Source organism: Chanos chanos, chromosome 7 (assembly GCF_902362185.1).
Source record: "Chanos chanos chromosome 7, fChaCha1.1, whole genome shotgun sequence".
NCBI lineage: Eukaryota > Metazoa > Chordata > Actinopteri > Gonorynchiformes > Chanidae > Chanos > Chanos chanos.
This window is the reverse complement of record NC_044501.1, coordinates 2,213,574-2,234,497: the sequence shown is the minus strand read 5'-3', so window position 1 is coordinate 2,234,497 and position 20,924 is coordinate 2,213,574. Positions and strand designations below refer to the sequence as shown.

At 37.6% G+C, this 20,924-nt stretch overlaps 1 protein-coding gene across 1 annotated transcript; it reads left to right on the top strand.

Annotated features, from left to right (window-relative positions):
• Nucleotides 1-1,854: 1,854 nt before the first annotated feature.
• On the top strand, nt 1,855-20,059 carry LOC115817111 (NACHT, LRR and PYD domains-containing protein 12-like). Its single transcript, XM_030780356.1, has 9 exons — nt 1,855-2,128; nt 6,316-8,059; nt 11,524-11,697; nt 12,157-12,330; nt 14,870-15,043; nt 16,467-16,640; nt 17,354-17,527; nt 19,401-19,447; nt 19,527-20,059. Exons 1-9 carry the CDS (start codon nt 1,855-1,857, stop codon nt 20,057-20,059), a joined length of 3,468 nt encoding a protein of 1,155 aa, XP_030636216.1.
• Nucleotides 20,060-20,924: the final 865 nt, after the last annotated feature.

Below are 20,924 nucleotides of genomic sequence, written 5' to 3'. Positions count from 1 at the left end.
AAAGTTATCAAAGGAGCACTTCCATTTTATCCAATACAGAAAGTCAGCTTCTCTAAATGTAGTACAGTGTGTTTGTAGTATGGTGTTTATACTACATGCACAATGATGGAGAAAGAAGAGATTTGTTTCCGCGAACATGTAGAAACATATTCTTAGTCTTTAAGAAATGTTTTGTTCAAACATTGTGTTGCATTTTTGTTGACCATGTGGTTTATCAAACATACAGAAACCAGCACCAGCTTTGAACTGTAGTAGTGGAGTTTTTTTTAGAACTACATAGATAGTGACCATGTCTTCTGAAATATTCCCACAGCCGCATAGCATGCAAGTTCCTGCTTGATTGCTCAAATGACTGAGAGGTTGGAAATATTTTTAGTTTCTTCATTGCTATAGCACCACCTGTTTGAGAACATCCACCAAGAAGGACCTATTAGAGATGATTATAAAATTCGGTGAGGACTGGCCAAAGTGTTCATGACTTAAAGCTATTTACCTGAAAAAGTCCAAGTCCTCAGCACTGAACTGGCAAATATGGTTGAGGACTGGATTTTCAAATTAGGTTTAGCAAAAGAAAAACACAAAAAAAAAACAAAAAACAAAAACAGGCAAAGATCAAATATATAATAAGGGGGGGGGGGGGGGGCACCTACATGTCATATGATGGATGCAGAATTGTTTCCTTTGCACTTGTAAATGAATAATGTTGTATGCTACAGTATTGTGCTTGTAAATGAATAATGTTGTATGCTACAGTCCTATGCTTGTAAATTAATGACATTGTATGATACAGTACCATGCTTGGATGCTATTGTGACATGGTATTCCTTCAAAACATAAGAATTCTTGTTAAATCCATTCAGATAGCTGAACATCTATTAGCCCTGGGTTGGAACACCATGGTTAGTAGAATTTCAAGGAATAACCCTGCAAACCTGGGGCTAGCCCTGCTCCGGAGCAAGGCCAGCAAGCACTTGGCTAAAGTCAGGGTTAGCTCACTTTGGAATGTTCCAGGATTGTGCCAGTGTGAAAGCTTTCTTAGCCTGCGGCTAACAGCTCCCTTAACCTGGGGCTAAGAATGTTATAAGCATGTTTTTAGCCCTGGGATAAGTACAGTGTGAGAGGCCCTTTCATGTTCACACCTCTAGTCAGTGTATGGGTCTGCTCTTTTCTGAAGGACAGCTCCATCAGTCCTCTGTGTCTTGTATAAGCATGTCTTATATAAGTGTGACTGTTATAAACAGAGGACAGGTAGTTAATACAGGTTACAGGGGTTTTTCTGGACTCCTAGATTTGGCACCCAGATTTCTCCTCACTGTTAAACATTAAGTCAACTAACTGGTGAGTCAACTAAATGTAACCGAATTCATTCTGCATGATCCGAAACACTCTTAACATTTTAAAATCCATTTCTCCACACAGTTAAACAGAACACTGAGAAACAGGGCTTACCAGAGTTGTTGAGAGTTCTCATTTAGTTTGCATTTTGATCATTACCAGAGTCCTATATGTCAAGCAATGTGTACAACTCGTAACACAGTTTCTCTCACCCATTACAGCTTCCTGGTCCCCAGAGTTTGAAACAATAAAGTATCCAATAGTTTTCTGGGTTTTCTACCAATGCCCATAGAAATAATTTAGGTGTAAGAGCATTCATGACCAATTAAAATTAAGTCATATGTAATATCATGACAGGACCACTCTCTGTTTATTTTCTCTGTTTTTCTCCATATGTCCAGAGATGTAAGATGGTTAACACTTCTCAAGATAAATGCATTGTAAATGTGGTCCTTGAGTTGAGTGCTATATCATAATAATGACTGATCTCATTCTTCACATGCTCCCCAGTGATTCAAGATGCCAGCTGTTCCACAGATCCTGCTGGTAACTCTGGAAGAGCTGACGAGAGCAGAACTGAAGAGGTTTCAGTGGTACCTGACTACAGAGAATGCACTGGAAGGCTTCTCTCACATCCCAAGGGCTCAGCTGGAGAATGCTGATGTACAGGACACAGTGGATAAGATGGTGGAGAGATACAAACCTAGAGGTGCTGTGGAGATCACACTGCTCATCCTGAGGAAGATGGAGCAGAATAACCTGGCTGAGAAGTTAGGGAGTAAACTCAGGGAAGGTAATACAATTCACATTACAACACAAATGTTTATGTTGGGGGTGTCAAGGTTAAGGAGTTACCCTCTGTGATTACAGTAAAGGTATAATACATTTTTTTGAACAGAGCGGCTATAGATGTAAGTATCATCAGTGGAGATGGAGCACTAGGCTTCAGAACATAACACACAGCAGTATAGTGTTCTCTGAAACATCTGAGATAGTTTCCTCAGTTTGACCAGTGCAGCCCTCAGTAACTGTGTTTTGTCAGAGTGTAATCATATCAAACGGTAACAATGAATCTCTTCATGATACAATGGAAGAAGACACAATGCTGAATAAAAGCTTCATTTGACATGGCTTTCTGGATACATCAAAGAGTATATGCTCCTGTTGATAGGAAGAATTTTATCATTAAGGTACACCAAGTTGAAATGACAGTTTATGTATTAAGCTTTTAGTTGATGATCTTAGCGAACTGAGGTCTCTGAGGTTTTTAACAGAGGGAAAAATTCTCAGTTGGCTGGATAAATGGGGTCAAAATCAGAACTGTCCAATAGGAATGATCATCAGTGGCTCTCAGTTCTGACTTTTGGCACTGACAGGGAATCACACACTGAACAATTCTGCCACAGCAAAAATCATGACCTTATGCTCCACAGTGAGAGTTTTTTCATTTTTATTTTTTTGCTTTCCTCTTTCTCATGTTCCTTCCAGCTGCTCCACTCTCATTGGCTATTGTCAGTGTCAATTCTGACAAGATTATCTCACAGCCTACCACATAGTCTGTGCTCTCTTAGATCTCAGACAATATGTCACAGAAAAACGTTGACATCACAGACTATCTCTTAAAAATATATCTGCTATCACACGAAACCATTTAATCAAATTCGTTGCACTAAATGTAGATCAGTGCAAGTTCATAGTGTGGTTACAAAATATCATGCTAATGGGACAGGATCTCTCATTGTGGTCAAAATTAGTGCAAAGGATGAGAATCCTGCTGGTCATCTGCAGATCCATGACCTGCTCTCAGAGCAATTTACTTGCCTCTTATTTCCCCTGGACTGATCAGTTTGGTTTTAGATCACATGCAGCAGACATGAAACTCCTTACATTGAACTGACTGGTTAAGGGCACATGCCACGTAACTGAATTTACACATGTAGTGACAATTTTTATTTATTCAATGGGACCCAGATGAGAAACTGGAGGAAAACAGCATGTTTCTTGAAATTGAACCTCTTTTTTTGATGTGTTAATGTGATTGTTATGTGTGTCATGTACAGTCAGTGGCTTTGAATTTTCTAAATATACCCACATTTGTAACAAACATATTGTTTTGAAAAATATAGGATTAAAAAAAAGAGCAGTCATCATGAGAATATGATTCATAGGTTCTCTCTTTCTCTCTTCCTCTTTCTGTCTGTCTTTTTTCCTCACTGCGGGAAATCTGAAGAAGGGCCTGTTCAGAACAGTGCAGTCACTCCAGCTGAGTCCACTTCACTTCAGACCAACAGCTCAGCTCAGAATGAAGGTTTGGTTCATTTCACTCAGACAAAAGACAACGCATTTTGACAGCTATGAACTGACTTGTCGTTGCAAAAATCAGTGTTTGTTCAGGATCAATCACATTGGAGATTATTCTGACTTAGTCTTTGAGTCACATATTCAAATACTGATTGAATGAAACCAAGGAGTGAATGAATTTCCCTGCCAGATCTCACCACTACATTCCTCATCAGTGTTAAGTGTTCTATTATATTCTATAGTCTGACTTCAAAGTATTTATCTTGTTTTGAATTTTTTTTCTGATTGTTTGATTTCATGTTAAATATATTTGCATTTTACATATTAACTTAGTGTAATAATTCACTGTTTTGTTCACTTGCTCCTATTACAAGGCACATCAAAGTCCTATAAGCTCCAAGAAGGCTGATAATGATAGTTTAATAGGGGTAATAGGAATATATGCAGTATACTTGACTGTGTCGTAGTAGTTTTGCATAGATTTAGAAAACATCCCACGGTTCAGAGATGTAAATATTCAAAATACTTTACGTATGAAAGAACAGGTTTTATGTTAGAGAAAGAATGCAACAAAGTATTTCAGCAAGCTGAGCATGAGCATGTGTGTGCGCGTGCGGGCGTGTGTGTGTGTGTGTGCATGCGTTTGTGTGCACACACGTGTGTGTGTGTGTGTTTCAATGCATTTTTTTTTTTTGTTCATTTTTAAAACTTTTTTTGTCAGAAAATTAAGTTCCTTGGTTGGTAGCTAATGGGATGGAAGTGTCAAAAAGAACTGCAACTTAGGCACTGCTATCCTGGAAACATAGTCTGCATTTTACTGAATGACCTGCTTTCTCTGCCTCTCTTTCACATCATTAAGTCGAATCTGAGACCATGGCTACATTCTCTGCTCCATCTGACGGTGTCTCAGTCCAGACCAGCATCTCAGCTCAGACTGGAGCTTCAGTTAATGCTCCTGAGCTCATTGGCAACATATTCTATGGTCCAGTAAATATCGGCGTTACCACTCTGGACTCTCAACAAGAAGGTGAATAAATTTAAAGCTGTATATTATGAAAGAATTTTTTCTTAACATAGATATATTCATTTGAATGTTGCTCACTGAACTCCATTGCAGAGTGATAGAAAGTTAAATTTATTTATTATATCTCAGGGTTAAGTAGTTACCTGAAAATGAAACTGAAGTTCTTACCTAATCACCCTCACACTCTTGCATTAACTTTTCTCTGGTTTTAATTCCATATCTCCTTTGAGGAGTTGGTGATACTTGAATATCTTCATATTTCTTTCTATTTCCACATTCACGGTTGTTGCCAACACATCTTGTCCTCAGACACCCTGTCCTAAAAAACAAAATAATTGGTTCTCTTTTTCTCCCTTTACTGGCCTGTTTGTGTTACTTCCTGGTTCCTAAGTTCAGCCTTAATTGCATCATTAGTTCAACCTGTTTTCAGTTGGTTTAACTTTAGTTTAGTTCAGCCTTGTAACGTTTTGTTTCATCTTTAGATTAGGGCCTCACCTTTTTACAGTGTACATTTCCACTAAGGTGTGAATGAAATGTGATGTTCCAGTGTAGCTCCTTTGGTATATTAAGTGATGTCAAGCTGATTGTAATGGAGTTCTCTAGTACCATGGAGGACACTGAGGAGCACAGGCATTTTAGAGCAGAGATATGCACATACACAACACCTCCAAGGGTAAAAGGTTACAGAACATATTAGTCAGTAGTTGAATTCTCCTGAAAAACTGTATAGAGTGGAAGAGTATAGAGTCTTTTTTTTCTTTTAAATTATATGTAAAGTTATATATTTTGCAGAGTTTATCCTGCTAAAATATTTTATATGACCAAAGTAATACTTAATATGTTACCATGGGGTTTTTGCATACTTTCCTCTTTGTAGCCCATTTGTTGTAGCATAAGGAATGTTACTGGTGAACCATACAAAAAAGACAACATGGATCTGCATAGAATGTTATAACTGAATCTGATGTGCAGTAGTCTATGAAAATGTGATGTTACTGATCAGTCTCTTTGTACCTCTGGTCAGCACAACACCTTTCACAGGGGTAGGGGTTACATGCTCTTTTGCCTCTGTTTTTACTGTGTTGAGTGTTATACCAGCTTAAAAAAGACACACTTCAAATACATAGGTTGGCCTAATTTGCCCTTGCTTTTTGATAATTAGAAGTGCAACAGATCTGAGAGGGGAAATAAAACCCTGATCATCTTGATTTCACCAATAAATCAGGATGACCATTTTTTATGGCAAATAGTGCCAGCTTGTTTGAATTACTCAGTCAAAACAATCCTACATATTATTCAGTGCTATTTGCTATTATTTTAATTTACGATAATCAGTCTTGTGTCTGTCTTTCAGGAACAGCTTCTCCAGTAGACAACAATGGTAAACCTTTTTACATACATTGAATGATTCAACTACTTTTAATATACTTATTAACATAAATATTAATTTGTGAAGCCATTGTTCACACTTATGTTTCATACCTTCATGCTAATTAATTCATTTATTTAAAACATACATACATACATACACATGTACATAGTAACACATGTACATATAAATATATGTACATATAAAGTACTTTGGGTTTTTTGGGGGTTTTTTTACCACCTTCACCCAGTTGTTTTTCCACTTTTTCCCCTCTTTCAACATAAAGATGTCCAGGAATGCACTGTCAGAGTTAACTTGAAAGGCAGTCTGAAAAAAAAATACGGCTCCATACATGAAGGAACTTCCATTATAGACGAATGTAAGCTCCTAAATGCCATCTACACCGAGCTCTACATAGTGAAGGGAGGAACAGGAGGAGTTTGTACTGAACATGAGGTGAGACAGGCTGAAGCAGCATCCAAGAGACCCGACGAAGAGGAAATTCCAGTCAAGATCTCTGACATCTTCAAAGATCTACCTGACCAACCAAGTTATGTCAGAAAGGTTCTGACACTTGGGATCGCTGGTGTGGGAAAAACTGTCTCCGTGCAAAAGTTCATTCTGGACTGGGCCGAAGAGAGGGACAATAAGGATTTAGACTACATTTTTCCTCTCCCCTTTCGCAGTCTGAATTTGATAAAACGAAACTACAGTCTAATCAAACTAATTCACCAGTGCTTTCCAGAGACAGCGCAAATGAAGACCTTACCATTAGAGAACAGGAAAGTCATGTTCATCTTTGATGGCCTTGATGAGAGTCGACTTCCTCTAAAATTCAAAGAAAATGAGATATTGACTGACATAATGGAAGAAAACGCTGTGGACATTCTGATCACAAACCTTATTAGGGGGGAAATGCTGCCCTCTGCTCTCATCTGGATAACCTCCAGACCTGCAGCAGCAAACCAGATCCCTCATGACTATATCCACCAGGTAACAGAGGTGAGAGGGTTCACTGATGTACAAAAGGATGAGTACTTCAGGAAGAGAATCAGAGATCCGGATAAAGTAAACAATATCATCACACACATTAAGGAATCAAGGAGCCTTCACATCCTCTGTCACATTCCAGTTTTCTGTTGGATCTCAGCCACTGTGCTCAATAAACATCTAAGTGAAAGTGACCAAGAGGGACTGCCCAAAACTTTAACTGAAATGTATATACGTTTCCTACTATTTCAAGCAAAGCTAATGGAACAGAAATATCCAGGAACATTGCCAGACTTACTGAAACTTGCAAAATTAGCATTTCATCAGCTTGAAAAAGGACAACTAATTTTTTATGAAGAGGATCTCAGAGAGTGTGGCATTGATGTCAGTCAAGCTACAGTGTATTCAGGTGTTTGCACACAAATCTTTAAAGAGGAAGAAAATGTGTTCAGCTTTGTGCATTTGAGCATCCAGGAATGCTTAGCAGCTGTTTACGTGTTTGTCTCATTCCTCAGCAAAAAGAGCAATCCACTTCAGCAAAGAACTCGAGAGAAAGTGAAATGGTTTTTGAAGCACAACATGTTTGATCTCCACAAGAATGCGATAGATAAGGCCTTACAGAGTGAAAATGGACACCTGGACCTTTTCCTCCGCTTCCTCCTTGGCCTCTCACTGGAGTCCAATCAGAGGCACTTGAAGAAATTGCTGCCCAGAACACAGATTAGAACAGAGAGTTTGAAGGAAACTACTGATTACATTAAGAGTAAACTCAATCTGAAAACCTCTTCAGAAAGAAGCATAAATCTATTCCATTGCCTGAATGAACTTAAAGACAACTCACTTGTGACTGAAATTCAAAAGCATCTGAACTCAGGAGCTCTCTCAACAGTGGACCTCTCCTCTGCCCAGTGGTCAGCTCTGGCCTTTGTGTTGCAGATGACTGAGGGGATTCAAGAAAAGTTTGAGCTGCAGAAATATAGAGGATCAGATGAATCTCTAAGGAGGCTGCTACCAGTGGTGAAAAATACAAGAAGAGCTTTGTAAGTTTTTGAATCTAAAAGTGAAGTTTCTGTTGAAATTGACACTTGAATTCAACACTTAAAATCAAGATAATCTATTGGTCAAGACACCTGCCTAATTTGTTGTTTTAGGAATGGGTTGGGTCTTTCATTGAGTGGAGAACAAGTTTAGGCATAATGCTATTTGATATGGTGCAGTCCATCTTACAGTACAGCCAGCTGATAGGGGAGAGCATGAAAATATCCAAGAGCATACTTAACAAACTTCACAAATAGTTCCTCTAGCACATCTGTATTCACTCTGCTTAAGGACATGGACAGTTATTCCTTGTAGACCTTCTATGGTAGACGTGGATAAAATCCTTTGGCACTGTTTTATGGTTACTTGTAACTGCTGGTGACGCACTGGACATTCATCCATTCATTAGCCCTTGCTGTTTGCCGTTGACTACACTGAAATGCACTAGAACATTCCTCCCCACAGAAAGTTGCAAGTCCTGTTTTTGCAATTGCAGTTCAAATAGTCTTTTTTGCTTGGGAAGGTTCCCACCCAGCCGGCATTTCAACGTTTACTCAAGGTTGAGAGTTCATTGCATCAACAATGAATTAAGTGTTGATATTGAAAACAGAATCAACATTGATATTGCGATGTTGTTCTAACGTCTTTCTATAAGGCATTAATCATAGAGATTTCATTTTGTTTTCATGTGAATTAAACGTACTCTGAATTAGATTTACTTGTATATTTAATTACATTGCAGTGTGATACTGCGCAACGATACTCATACTCAGAGAAACAATATAACACAATATAGGTTTCAAGGAATGGAATTTTACTTACAAGGCCGATCTTGATACCTCTAGCTACACTTCACCAAAATGGTGACGTCCCAAATTACTATCTGTAACATAAAAACTTAAACATAGAGACAGATATCCCAAACACACCAGTAAACATCTCCCAACACACATCTTCTTCAAACACGTTGTCTAACAACAAACAAACATTTGCTCTGCCCAATAGACAAAAAGGGGCGGGGCCAACGACCACTCTCTGATGCTACAATATTATAACCTAGTTTGGAATTGGATCAACATGACAATACTGTCTGAATCAGGAATTTACCCTACATGTCGTATGTTTTCAATGCAATTGTTATATGTAATGCAACTTGCTGTGCATAACTTGCAATACTACTATCCCTATACTATAAACACAAAAATAAACAGATCTAAATAAGTCAATAGTAATGCTTGAATGTGATCAAATGAGACTCCCTGGAAAAAGATATTACGGCACTTTCCTGAATAAATATGAGGGAAAGCAGCTGTTACAATTTTCTTTTGCTTGTTGTTGAAGACATTATGTCGATTCAACGTGCAGGACTTTCAAGGCAAAATTTCAACACTGACTTAAGTATTGTGCTAACATTTTTACAACCATTGGCATTAAACGTTGTTTCAACGTTTTTTTTCAACGTTGATATAACAACTGACATTATTGCAACCACATTTCAACGTTGAAGGTCGTTCACGTGCCAGCTGGAAGTGATTCTCACCCAGAGAGCAAACAATCACTGAAATTATGTTTAAATCAACATTCCATTGTGAACGTTAAGTTCATTCAATCAACGTTGAACTCCAATGTTGATTCTTCATCACTTTTGCACCCTCGGTTAAAATTGAAACAACGTTGAAATTGGAATTAAAGATCATTGAGACTTTAACATTAAACCATAGCAAATTATTATTACTACTTTAAAATATTGTGAAAAAAATATATCCTGCTTTATCTATAGCCAGTTATTAAATATATTTATGGCCCTATATTATTAAACATTAGGTTTGATCTATATGTAAATGACAATGGACAACTTTACATCAGTTAAAAAACAAGTTTCTTTAGTTTATTAAAACAAGTTCATTTTAATTTCATTCTTTGTGAATTCCCTTCTGCACTGTCTGCCGTCCAGCCCCACCCACCCGGTCTGGAGTCAGGGTATCTAAAACAGTAAACAGAGAAACAAAAAAATAAAGTGATCGATTTCAGTTACTGTACAAAGCGTGCAGTTACCAAAATAATACAATAGTGTTGATAATATAAGTGTTCGATACTGTTTTATACTGACTTTATAGCACAATATCCGAGCTTCATCAGTAACTTAGTAGAATAATTTCGCTATCATAAAAGCAGAATGCTAGGGTGCTAACTTTGAATGCTAACTTTGGGTTGGGCTGGCTATGAGCTCCCTCGATTACAAGCGAGAACATGTTTCTGCTTATTCTGTTTATATGGATCAATTAAAGAAAGTCACATGACCCCCCCGCCCCCCCCCCCCCCCCCCCCCCCCTCAAAACACAGAGATAGATCTTCCTGCACAAATCAACGAGACTGTACGTTGGAAGGGAGCTAGGTTACTGCTGCAATGGTTAACTTCTCTCTCTCCGTCTTTAGGCTTAACGTGGACAGTGTTGATTAACATAGATATCCTGAGAGCTAAAAGTCTGAGTCAACTTTTGTTGTAGTTGTGCCTCCGTTTTAGAGAGGTTTCACTTCTTCACTGTCACATTTCCAGGTTTGTGGCACATTGAAGATTTTGCTGCAGGCCAATATCAAGAACCAAGTACATGAAGGACAATGAAAAATAATCTGTATTTATAGACATTGATAATATGTTGTGCATGCTACCTAGATGTGCATGTTTGTTGGATCCCTATTTTCTTTTACTGTGGCATTGTACGATTCATTTGTGTACAAGAATTTAGACAACTTTCTGAGCACAGCTTATGATTTAGGGCCCAGGTCTGTGAACCATGATCACCTGTAAGCCACTTGTACATTGCTGGAAGAAGTTTACCCTAGCCTCCTATGTGACTTTAATTAATAAAAAGATACATTCTGTAAATATACAGTGTGCTTATTGATATTTCTCAAACATTGAGGCAATCCTTAGTGTCAATCTTATCAGATGAAGTGAGTTTACATTTCACAGATGAATGCAGCTCTGCCTGGCCATTAGGGGGTGCCACTAGTATAGGCAATTGCATGCTGAGCCCCCGCTTGACCATGAATAGTGTTACAGAGGCATGTGACTAATGGGTGGCTGAATTTCATTAATGATCCACTCACTAATTTGTGACTGGCCTGTATGAGAATCATTAAAACACAGACAATATTCATCTCTTTGTCTTTCCTATTCTACCCTCCACACTTCTGAGCGCTATTAGTCTTTGCCATTTAATATGTTACACACTAATTACTTACCCTTATTACTATACATTTAACGGCTCTATTTTTTTATGATTAATGTTTTATTATATTTTACTGTATCCAAATTGTCCTTGGGTCACATGAACCTTCAAGCAATGATGATGATTTAATATTATTATTATTATTATTATTATTATTATTATTATTATTATTATTATTATTATTGTTGTTGTTGTTGTTGTTTTACCTTTCTGTTTCATTGCTCTCTCTTTAGACTTAACAACTGTGATCTCACTGAACAGTCATGTAAAGCTATAATCTCAGTTCTACAGTCAGCAAACTCCCCCCTGAAAGAGCTGAACCTTGGTGACAATGACCTTCAAGATAGAGGAGTGAAGCTGCTCTCTGTTGGACTTGCGAATCCACACTGTAAACTGGAGATACTGAGGTCAGTAATTTAACATCTAGTGTTTATAATCTGTCACTATTTATAATCTAATAAACTGTGAGTCTTTCAGATTGGGTCATTTTTACGGAGCAAGTCAACCACTGCATTTGGTTACAGTTTTAGTTAAAAAAAAATCTGCAAAATATCATTATTTCCAGTAATACATGAGGACACCTACTCTATTGTATGGAAATTCTTTCATTAGGTGGTCAAGTACTCAGCTTTTTGATTAGTCAGTAACTGAAAATACAGTATTTTTGGAGGTTTTGTCTGAGCTGAAGCTGCAAGTGACTCATTGATACGTGCACCGCACTGTGTGTTTTATATGTGTGTGTCGTGTCCCCTCCACATACCCCTAGACACCATATCACACCTGGGACGTAACACTCATGTTTCATTCTGTGTGATGGAATAAAGTTTAGTTTTAGTTCATTCCCCCCTTCTCTGTCTCCTCTGTAGACTTAACAGATGTAAACTCACTGAACAGTCCTGTGAAACTGTAGCTACAGTTCTGCAGTCAGCAAACTGTCCCCTGAGAGAACTGGACCTCAGTAACAATAAGCTTCGGGATTCAGGAATGATAATTCTCTCTGCTGGACTGAAGAGCCTGCACTGTAAACTGGAGATTCTAAGGTCAGCAGTAATCAAAGGTTAACATACAATATTACACTGTTTGAACTGACTGAACTGATTACAGAACAGTACTGCCATTTGGCCCTGTACATTGTAATGCAACTCCCTGAACCTCAAGAAATATTATCAGCAATTCTGCTGATTGTATTGCTCTAAATGAACAGGCTTTCATGCTTTTTGTGTGAACTAATGACCGGTGGCCATTTATATGTAAAGCCAGAGGGTAGACCTCAGGTTAGTTGAACCCAAATGGTCTTTGGACAGTACTAACAGACAGCTATGAAATGTTAGTCTCAGTTCAAACTTTTCAAACTTTTCTCACATGTGTGTATTTTCTGTTGTGATAGCTGATGTACTTTATGTCTCCAAAGACTTGTAGGCTGTCATCTCACTGAGAAATCCTGTCAAACTGCAGCCTCAATTCTAAAGTTAGCACACTCCCCCCTGAGAGAGCTTGATCTGAGTAATAATGACCTACGGGATTCAGGAATGAACCTGCTCTCAGCTGGACTGCAGGATCCGCTCTGTAAACTGGAGATACTGAGGTCAGTATATGCACATGTAGTATTTATAATCTGTTTTGTCTTAAAAAATGATGTGAGTGTTTCAGCGTGGGTCATTTTAAAGAGCATTTTCACAGGAGCAACCAAACTTTGGCAAAATATCAATATGGCGATTTATGGTGATGCTCCATTGTGTTCAAATTGTTTTATTAGGTGGCCAAGCACTCAGCTGATTTAACCATATTATATTTGCTCAGTAAAGAGATTTTCTGAGTATGTTACTCAACTGTGTCAAAACTAACCACAGCCATGAGGTTATTATAATTTTAGCCCTATGGTGTCAACTGTAATTGAAGCCTTTAAATAATTTCTATATTTCTTATATGAAAAATATAACCTCAGAATAACATTAAAAGATTCACTTCCCCATAGTAGAGTCTGCATATTTTTAAACTATGACTATCAATAACATGACCATGTGAGGCTTGTAAGTGACTGGTTTGCAATCTAGGGGGGTAGGTATAGAGATATGTATATTGTAATGATTAATGCACTAGGCAGCTACATTCTGTGGTGTTGAAATAGATATGTGATATAAAATTCAAAATATTAATCAAGGGAAAAAAAGAAATAACAGGAAGCAAACAAGGCTTCAATACTAGTCAAGAGAAAGACCAGAGTGTCACACAAGGTAGCATATGGTTATGTCATATGGTAAACTACTGAGAGATGAACCTCCATTTAACAATAACAGATAAATGCAATAGTAACTAGATCATCATATGCAGAGTACAACTGGGTGTAATATACTTACTGGAACAAAATTAACTTTTTTCTTTTTCTTTTATTCAAACATAGTTTGTTACACTGACCCTCGATAAGTAAATAAATACAGCAAAGACAAAGACTTTGTATACTGTAAAAACATTCTGTTGATTACAAATCAATAATTCTGTGGATTATAATTTTAAAAATGGCTGAAATATTAGTACCAGAACGTCAGATAAATTACAGCAACTTAACTGAACTTATATTTAAAGGAATACAATATTTATTCTCAAATATAATGTATATTTGCACAATTATATGATGTGCAAACAACAAGAGGCTCAAAGCTCAACAACTAAAGTAAATGAGTGAAGTTTAGCAAGACAAAACATTGATGATGGAAATCATAAAACTTTCATATTTCATAAGAAGAACTGTATTAATCTGGCTTAATGAAGAGTGGCAGAAAATAGGGGAAACAGAGCCAGCACACTGGACAGCAGTCAATGTTACTGTCATCAGTGCCAGAGGAGAACAGTATTTTATCCAGTATCAAACCAACTGCCAACCAACTTTACTGCATTCAAGTCCTGATGGATGGTTATGAGGATTAAGTCAGAGGGTACCGTCCTGTTTTGATTTTGACTGTTGTGGCCTATAAAGTCCTTTGAGACTGTAAACAGTGATATTGGGCTCTAAATAAACTTGAAACTTGAACTGATCCTCTCCAAGATTGACTGGAGGCCTAAAGAATCCCATCAAAGTCAGGAAAATGGAGTAAGGTACAGATGAGCATCCTAGGTACAGCAGCAAAGCTGCAGGTATTCAGGACCAAGACAACATGTTAGGTCCGTTTAAGCCCCTGTGCATGCCTTGGTTTCGGATGTTGTCTCAACTGCAGTGGTCCTCAGGCTGTGCTGACTTGGATTACATTTAAGATCTATCTATCAATCCATCTAATCAGTGATTTTGTCATTTCTGTATGTGTAGGATGGTGGAATAAGAACAAACCTTCATCAAATATTTGGCTACAGAGTAATACCAGCAGTGAAAACATAAAGGTTAAGAAATAAACAATTTAGAATAGGAATAGAAAAATAATAGAATAGGAAAACTAATTGTCAGTGAAACTTAATTGGGATAAAAAAGTACTAATCATAGGTCAGTGAGAAAATCTTACACACCCACATTTTCAGTTTCCAGTCAGGCAGAAAAGGCATGAGGGTCCTGGCATTTATTTGAGCACTCCACTTTCTTCCTCTCTGTAGACTTGCTTACTGTAACCTCACAAAAGAGTCCTGTGAAACTGTAGGCTCAGTTCTACAGTCAGCAAAGTCGCAGCTGACAGCACTTGATATGAGTTACAATTACCTTCAAGATTCTGGAATTGAGCTGCTCTCTGTTGGTCTGAAGACTCCACACTGTAAACTGGAGATACTGAAGTAAGTACTGAACAAAAGCTGAAAATACAGCGTTTGAAATGTGAATTGTGTAAACAGGCTGTGCAATAGTGGTCTGTAATGAAAATGACAAATCTGTTTGTTTGTTTTTTTTATTATTATTACCTTTTTTTTTTAAGAGCACATCAGAATAGATGGTGTCATCTGTCACAGACTGATGAACTCTCCTTTCAGATATTGTGCATTTTGATGGGATCATTATGAAGACATTGTTATAGCTTGATGCATTACAAATACAGTATTCACAAGAGGTGTTATGAAATTATGAGCTTTCTTACAGAATATTTTACACACATAGTTATTACAACTGCTTATGTATGTGTACAAAATGTATGTGTACAATATTTCAATGCATGGGTGCTATTGCAGGGTACTACGGAGGCATGGAATTACTACTGAATATATTTATAATGCATTACTCATGTGGTTTTGACATGAGATGTTATTTGCTTTCCAGTCTTTTGCATGAGCAGGTTTAACTACACCATATCTCTGCTTCTTCACAGAAACAGCTGTTTTCTACAGACAGTTGTGAGGGGTTGGGCTAAGTTCTTAGTTAAATCTGTTCATACCTGAGACACAGCTGGACAACATGTTTTCTGGTTTTCTAGGATGTTACAGGTTATTTTATTTTCATACAGCTCAGTTCATACATTGAAACCCTCTTGTTTGTAATGTGTTCTCTCTGGAAATATAGACTTGCTTGTTGTGACCTGTCTGAGCAGTCCTGTAGCACCGCAGCCTTTGTCAGAAGGCAGTCAGAAGATTCCCCCCTGAGAGAACTGGACCTGAGTATGAATCACATTCATGATTCAGGACTTCAACAACTTTCTGGTTTACTTGAGAAAAGTTCTAAACTGGAGGTACTAAGGTCAGTATTAGCCCATGTTTTATTCAGCCATTCTGTGTATAGTATACAATCCATAAAAATGGAACATTTCCTATGTTATAGTTGATTCGTTATGTACTGAAGTATTCTCTGGAGTCAGTTCATATTTCATTTTGATGATGTGAGTGATAGTTTCAAGAAGCTGACAGTTCAGTAAGAAGAAGGATAGATTGTGTAATGTCCTAATGTTGTTAAAAAAATCAGCCATAACAATGATGAATAAAAATGTTGGAGCAAGATGCTTTCTCTGCTTATATGTCTAAAACGAAACAAAACAAAAACAGTGGCATTCCAGTAGCTTCTACTTGGACCACAAACTATTACAGCAGAAGCAACTGAGCCGCTTGAACCATTAATGATAATGAAGGGGAAAAAAGAAACGAAAAAAAGACACATTGCAAGAAGCAGATTCTGCTGAAATCAGGATATTTTCTTATATCAATGCCCCTAACCCAGCTTTCATCTCTCCACCCCTCCCTCTCTCTGCCTACCCTCTTGCTCTCTTGCTCTCTCCAGACTTGCTGACTGTGATCTCTCAGAGAAGTCATGTAAAATAATGGCTTCTGTCCTTCAGTCAGCAAACTGTCCACTGAGAGAGCTGGACTTGAGTAACAATGATCTTCAGGATTCAGGAGTGAAGATGCTCTGTGCTGGACTGCAGAGTGCACAGTGTAAACTTGAGATACTGAGGTCAGTGGATGATTATAAAATATATAGAATAAATTGTCTCTGTTAATGTTATAACACCTGGATTATCGTAATGTCAGTTTTAATGTCATAAAATTGAAATTTGAATTTGGCTCACTGAGACACTGGTGTGTGTGTGTGTGTGTGTGTGTGTGTGTGTGTGTGTGTGTGTGTGTGTTTTAACTGATGTATTACATCAATGTCCAGTGGTGTCTTTAGCTTATTTAGCTTGTTATCATTCATGCATTATGCATCTTAAAGATAATCCTTATTAGATTGATCCTTACTTTAAACTTGAAACTGCAAATCCTGAACAATGACGGTTCAAGTTTCCTTCTTCAGCTTCAGATCAGCATCATTGGTTAAAAAAGAAATATGTCTGTTATTAAAATTTTCTGTGCCCATTTGTCAATGTATACAATCATTCATAAGAAAAAAAATGCCACTCTTGCAGGAAGGGTTCATCCAAGGCAGCATATATATATCTTGAGTTACATTATGGTCTTTCGTTTTTCAGCTTAATATTCACTTCTACAGACAGAAGTAAAAATGAGTCTGTGAAGAAAAGGGCAGTTGTGTCCAACACAAAATCTAATTTTGATTTAGTCTATTAGGGTTAAAGTGGGAGTTCCCCTAAAGAATGCTGTGCCTTCACCTGCCAGATTTCATAGGCTTTTTTAGCCAGGAGAATCTCTGATGGACGTCTTGCTCTTCAGATTATCTGGCTGTTTGGTCACTGAGGAAGGCTGCTCCTCTCTGGCTTCTGCCCTGGGCTCAAATCCCTCACATCTTAGAGAGCTGGATCTGAGCTACAATCATCCAGAGGACCCCGGACTGAGGCTACTCTCCGCTAGATGGAAGAATCCACACTGTAAACTGGAAACACTCAAGTAAGTAGAACTTAGTTACAAGTGTGCAAAGTGGAATGTGTTTACAAGTTTTTAAAGAAGGAAAAACTTGCATGTCATAAGTTTTGCATTACACCCTCAGCATGTCATAATGGACAGCAGGTGTGTTTAGTTTAGTTGGGTGGAATGTAAGTCTTAGGCTGTTTTGGAGGGATGCTCAACACCATACACAACTGCAATAGAGGTTTGTCAAAAGTTAAGGCCAATTCAGCAATTAAAATACATGAACAGCACGGAAAGTGGAAGTTTGAGAAGTTTGTTCTAACATGTAATGTATACTGTCATTACAAAGTTACATTTGTATATGGTGACAATTTTTCTTTAAAATTTGCAATTTACATTAAGAAACATCATCTTGTTTGTGATAATGTCATCTAGCCCACATTATATTTCATTTCATTCAAAATGGGCCTAATATGCTTCTCTAGATTATGGCAATTTTTTTTGACATATTCCAAATGGTTGTAGATATAAAGCAAACTTGCTGTGTAATGTTTACAAAGCAATTTGCTGACTAAACAACCACCAATCATGACTGCACTAATTGATCAGTTTGTACACAATTGCTGATTGACCTGCATTTTAAATTTATAAGATTTTAGTTTGAAAGAAATTTCACAAAACATTCAAAGCAGCAAAAAAATCATTATTGCAAAAATAACCAGAATCAGTAGATTTATTTGGTGTAAGCCAAGAAATGTAGAGCTGTAAGAGAAAATGTTCATAATTTTGTTGTCCTCTATAGCACCATCATCTGACAAATTAATGTAAATTCCTTTTCTTGATGTCACCAGAAGTAATGCAAGTTTTGTACAAATACAGTGCTCCCTAATCAATTTTAGTGGAGAACAATAATAGTAATAATAATAAAGAGCTAAAAAACAGAGTGTCTGTCACTGTGCTGCCTGGACTGCTACTCATAATACCTCAGATAATACATTTTTAACAGTTGCTAGTATAATGCACAACAGATTAATTTAATAAATTTAAGAGGGGTTAGGTGAACCAAATTTCAAAAGGTCACCAGATATTCGGGAACTTGGTAGTTAATTTCTTAATACTTACCTACTGTATTTCATTTTATTTATTTATTTATTTATTTATTTATTTATTTTACTTACTTTTGTCTAAATCAGAGGATATAAAGTGAATGCTTGCCAGTCTGACATAGATAATGAAAGTTTTACACTATACAATTTACAATTTAGTTATTTGGCAGACGCTTTTTTCCAAAGCGACTTACAATTGGTGCATCAGTCGGATTTCTAATACCTTCAACAGAGATCATAATAAGACTGAGCGTCAAATTGCCCTTTCGCATTGCGCCCCTGGGATACTTTTACAAACAGAAATACAAGACAAAGGTAAAATTTTTTTTTTTTTTTTTTTTTTTTTTTTTTTTCTCTAGGGAAGGGAGGTTAGGCATTGGGGGAAGGGAGGTTAGGCATTGGGGGACAGGTGTGTTCTAAAGAGGTGGGTTTTCAGTTTCCTGCGGAAGATGGTAAGAGACTCCGCAGTCTTGACTGCATGGGGGAGGTCGTTCCACCACCTCGGGGCAATGGCAGAGAAGAGGCGTGGTCGGGAGCATGAGCAGATGAGAGTACTATGAATAGTTTGTTTTCCTAATTTTCAAGGAAAGTTGAGAGATATAGGACCTTACATTTCAACATATGTGTTTAACGTTAAAATGTTGTCAAGATAGTACAGTAGAAACTACATTTATCTGTTCATTGTCATGTTCAAGCCTGCAGAATCCAGCAGCATCCAAGCAGTTTGTAGCACTGGTTTGTATGTACATATGATCTTCATTTACTGTCTGTCCATTTATTTATTCATGTATTCATTTTTGTTATAGTGTGGCCAATGGAGGTGAATTTCGACTACAGCCAGGACTAAAAAAATGTGAGTGTGCATAAACATATAAAAACATACATAAACACAAGATCTGCTGTCTCCTCTAATTGTTTCTTCTTATCTCCAGATGCTTGTGCACTCACACTGGACCCAAACACAGCAAACACACAGCTCTCTCTGTCTGAGGACTACAGAAAGGTGAGATTTGTGGGAAAGAGGCAACCATATCCTGATCATCCAGAGAGATTTGACCCATGTCCTCAGGTTCTGTGTAATGAGAGTCTTTCTGGGCGTTGCTACTGGGAAGCTGAGAGGATTGGGGACTGTGCCATTGGAATGACATACAAAGACATCAAGAGGAAAGGAGAGAGTGATGGTGACATATGTGGGCTTGGATTCAGTGACGGGTCCTGGAGTCTGATATGTTTTAATGTCACCTTTTCTGTCTGGCACAACAATCACAGCATACATATACATCCCTCTGATGATCATCCTCGCAAGTTTGGAGTGTATCTAGACAGTTCAGCTGGTACTCTGTCCTTCTATAGCATTTCCTCTAATACACACAAACTGACACACATATACACATTCAGATCCATATTCAATGAGCCCCTCTATCCAGGATTTAGGGTTTATGACTCAATGTTCCTGTTGACATAACATACCATACAGTGGATTTATTGTGGGACAGTGCAAAGCTCTTCCACTCTTTCTCTACAGATTCACTGCACAACATGGGCGTAAAGACACTGTACAGAGGGTTTGAAGTGGAACTGTAGCTACAGGCTAATTTTCCTTCAGGTACAAGAAGTTGTTTCATAACCCTACAGCAACATCGTTCCACTTTACCTAGTAGGGATGCAGTTTGTTCTCTTAAAACTACTGTATCCACAGGTTCTTCCATATCCCCTCGGCAAGCCCAGCTGATTATGCTTCAAGAATCTGTGTGGTTGCAAAAACAGTTTCAACACAGAACGATACATGCCATCTTTTCCTTTAATGGCCGTGCTCCACGCTGACGAATATTAAAATAAATCAGTCAAGACCATTTATTCACTTACAAAGGGTTTACAAAATCCTTTTAACAGGAAGGGTGTGTGCCTAATAATGTAAAGGTTTCCAATGATCTCTGTGTAATGCTAATTTAATCTTTAAATTGTGTTCAGAATCAACTGTTTTGTTGATATTTCTACAGCAATGATTGCTCAAATTTGTTCAGCTATTCTGTTGTATAAGGGCCAGAGTTACATTAAACCTCTTTGTACACATACTCTTATGGATAAATATCGTAAATAAGGATTCTTGGATTCAGTGTGAAATGCATATTAATTTTGAGTTTAATTTAGTTTAATATGGTGTACAACAGCTTCCACTGAGTGTTAGCGCATATTTGTGCCAGCACCTGCATTTGTTAGTGTTAGAATTTTGGGGATTTGATGAAAGAGGACAGTTGAAACCAAAAGGGTGATTTTATCCAGGTGAAAATAGGAAAATGTAATGTATTCAGAGTTTCAATTATACACTG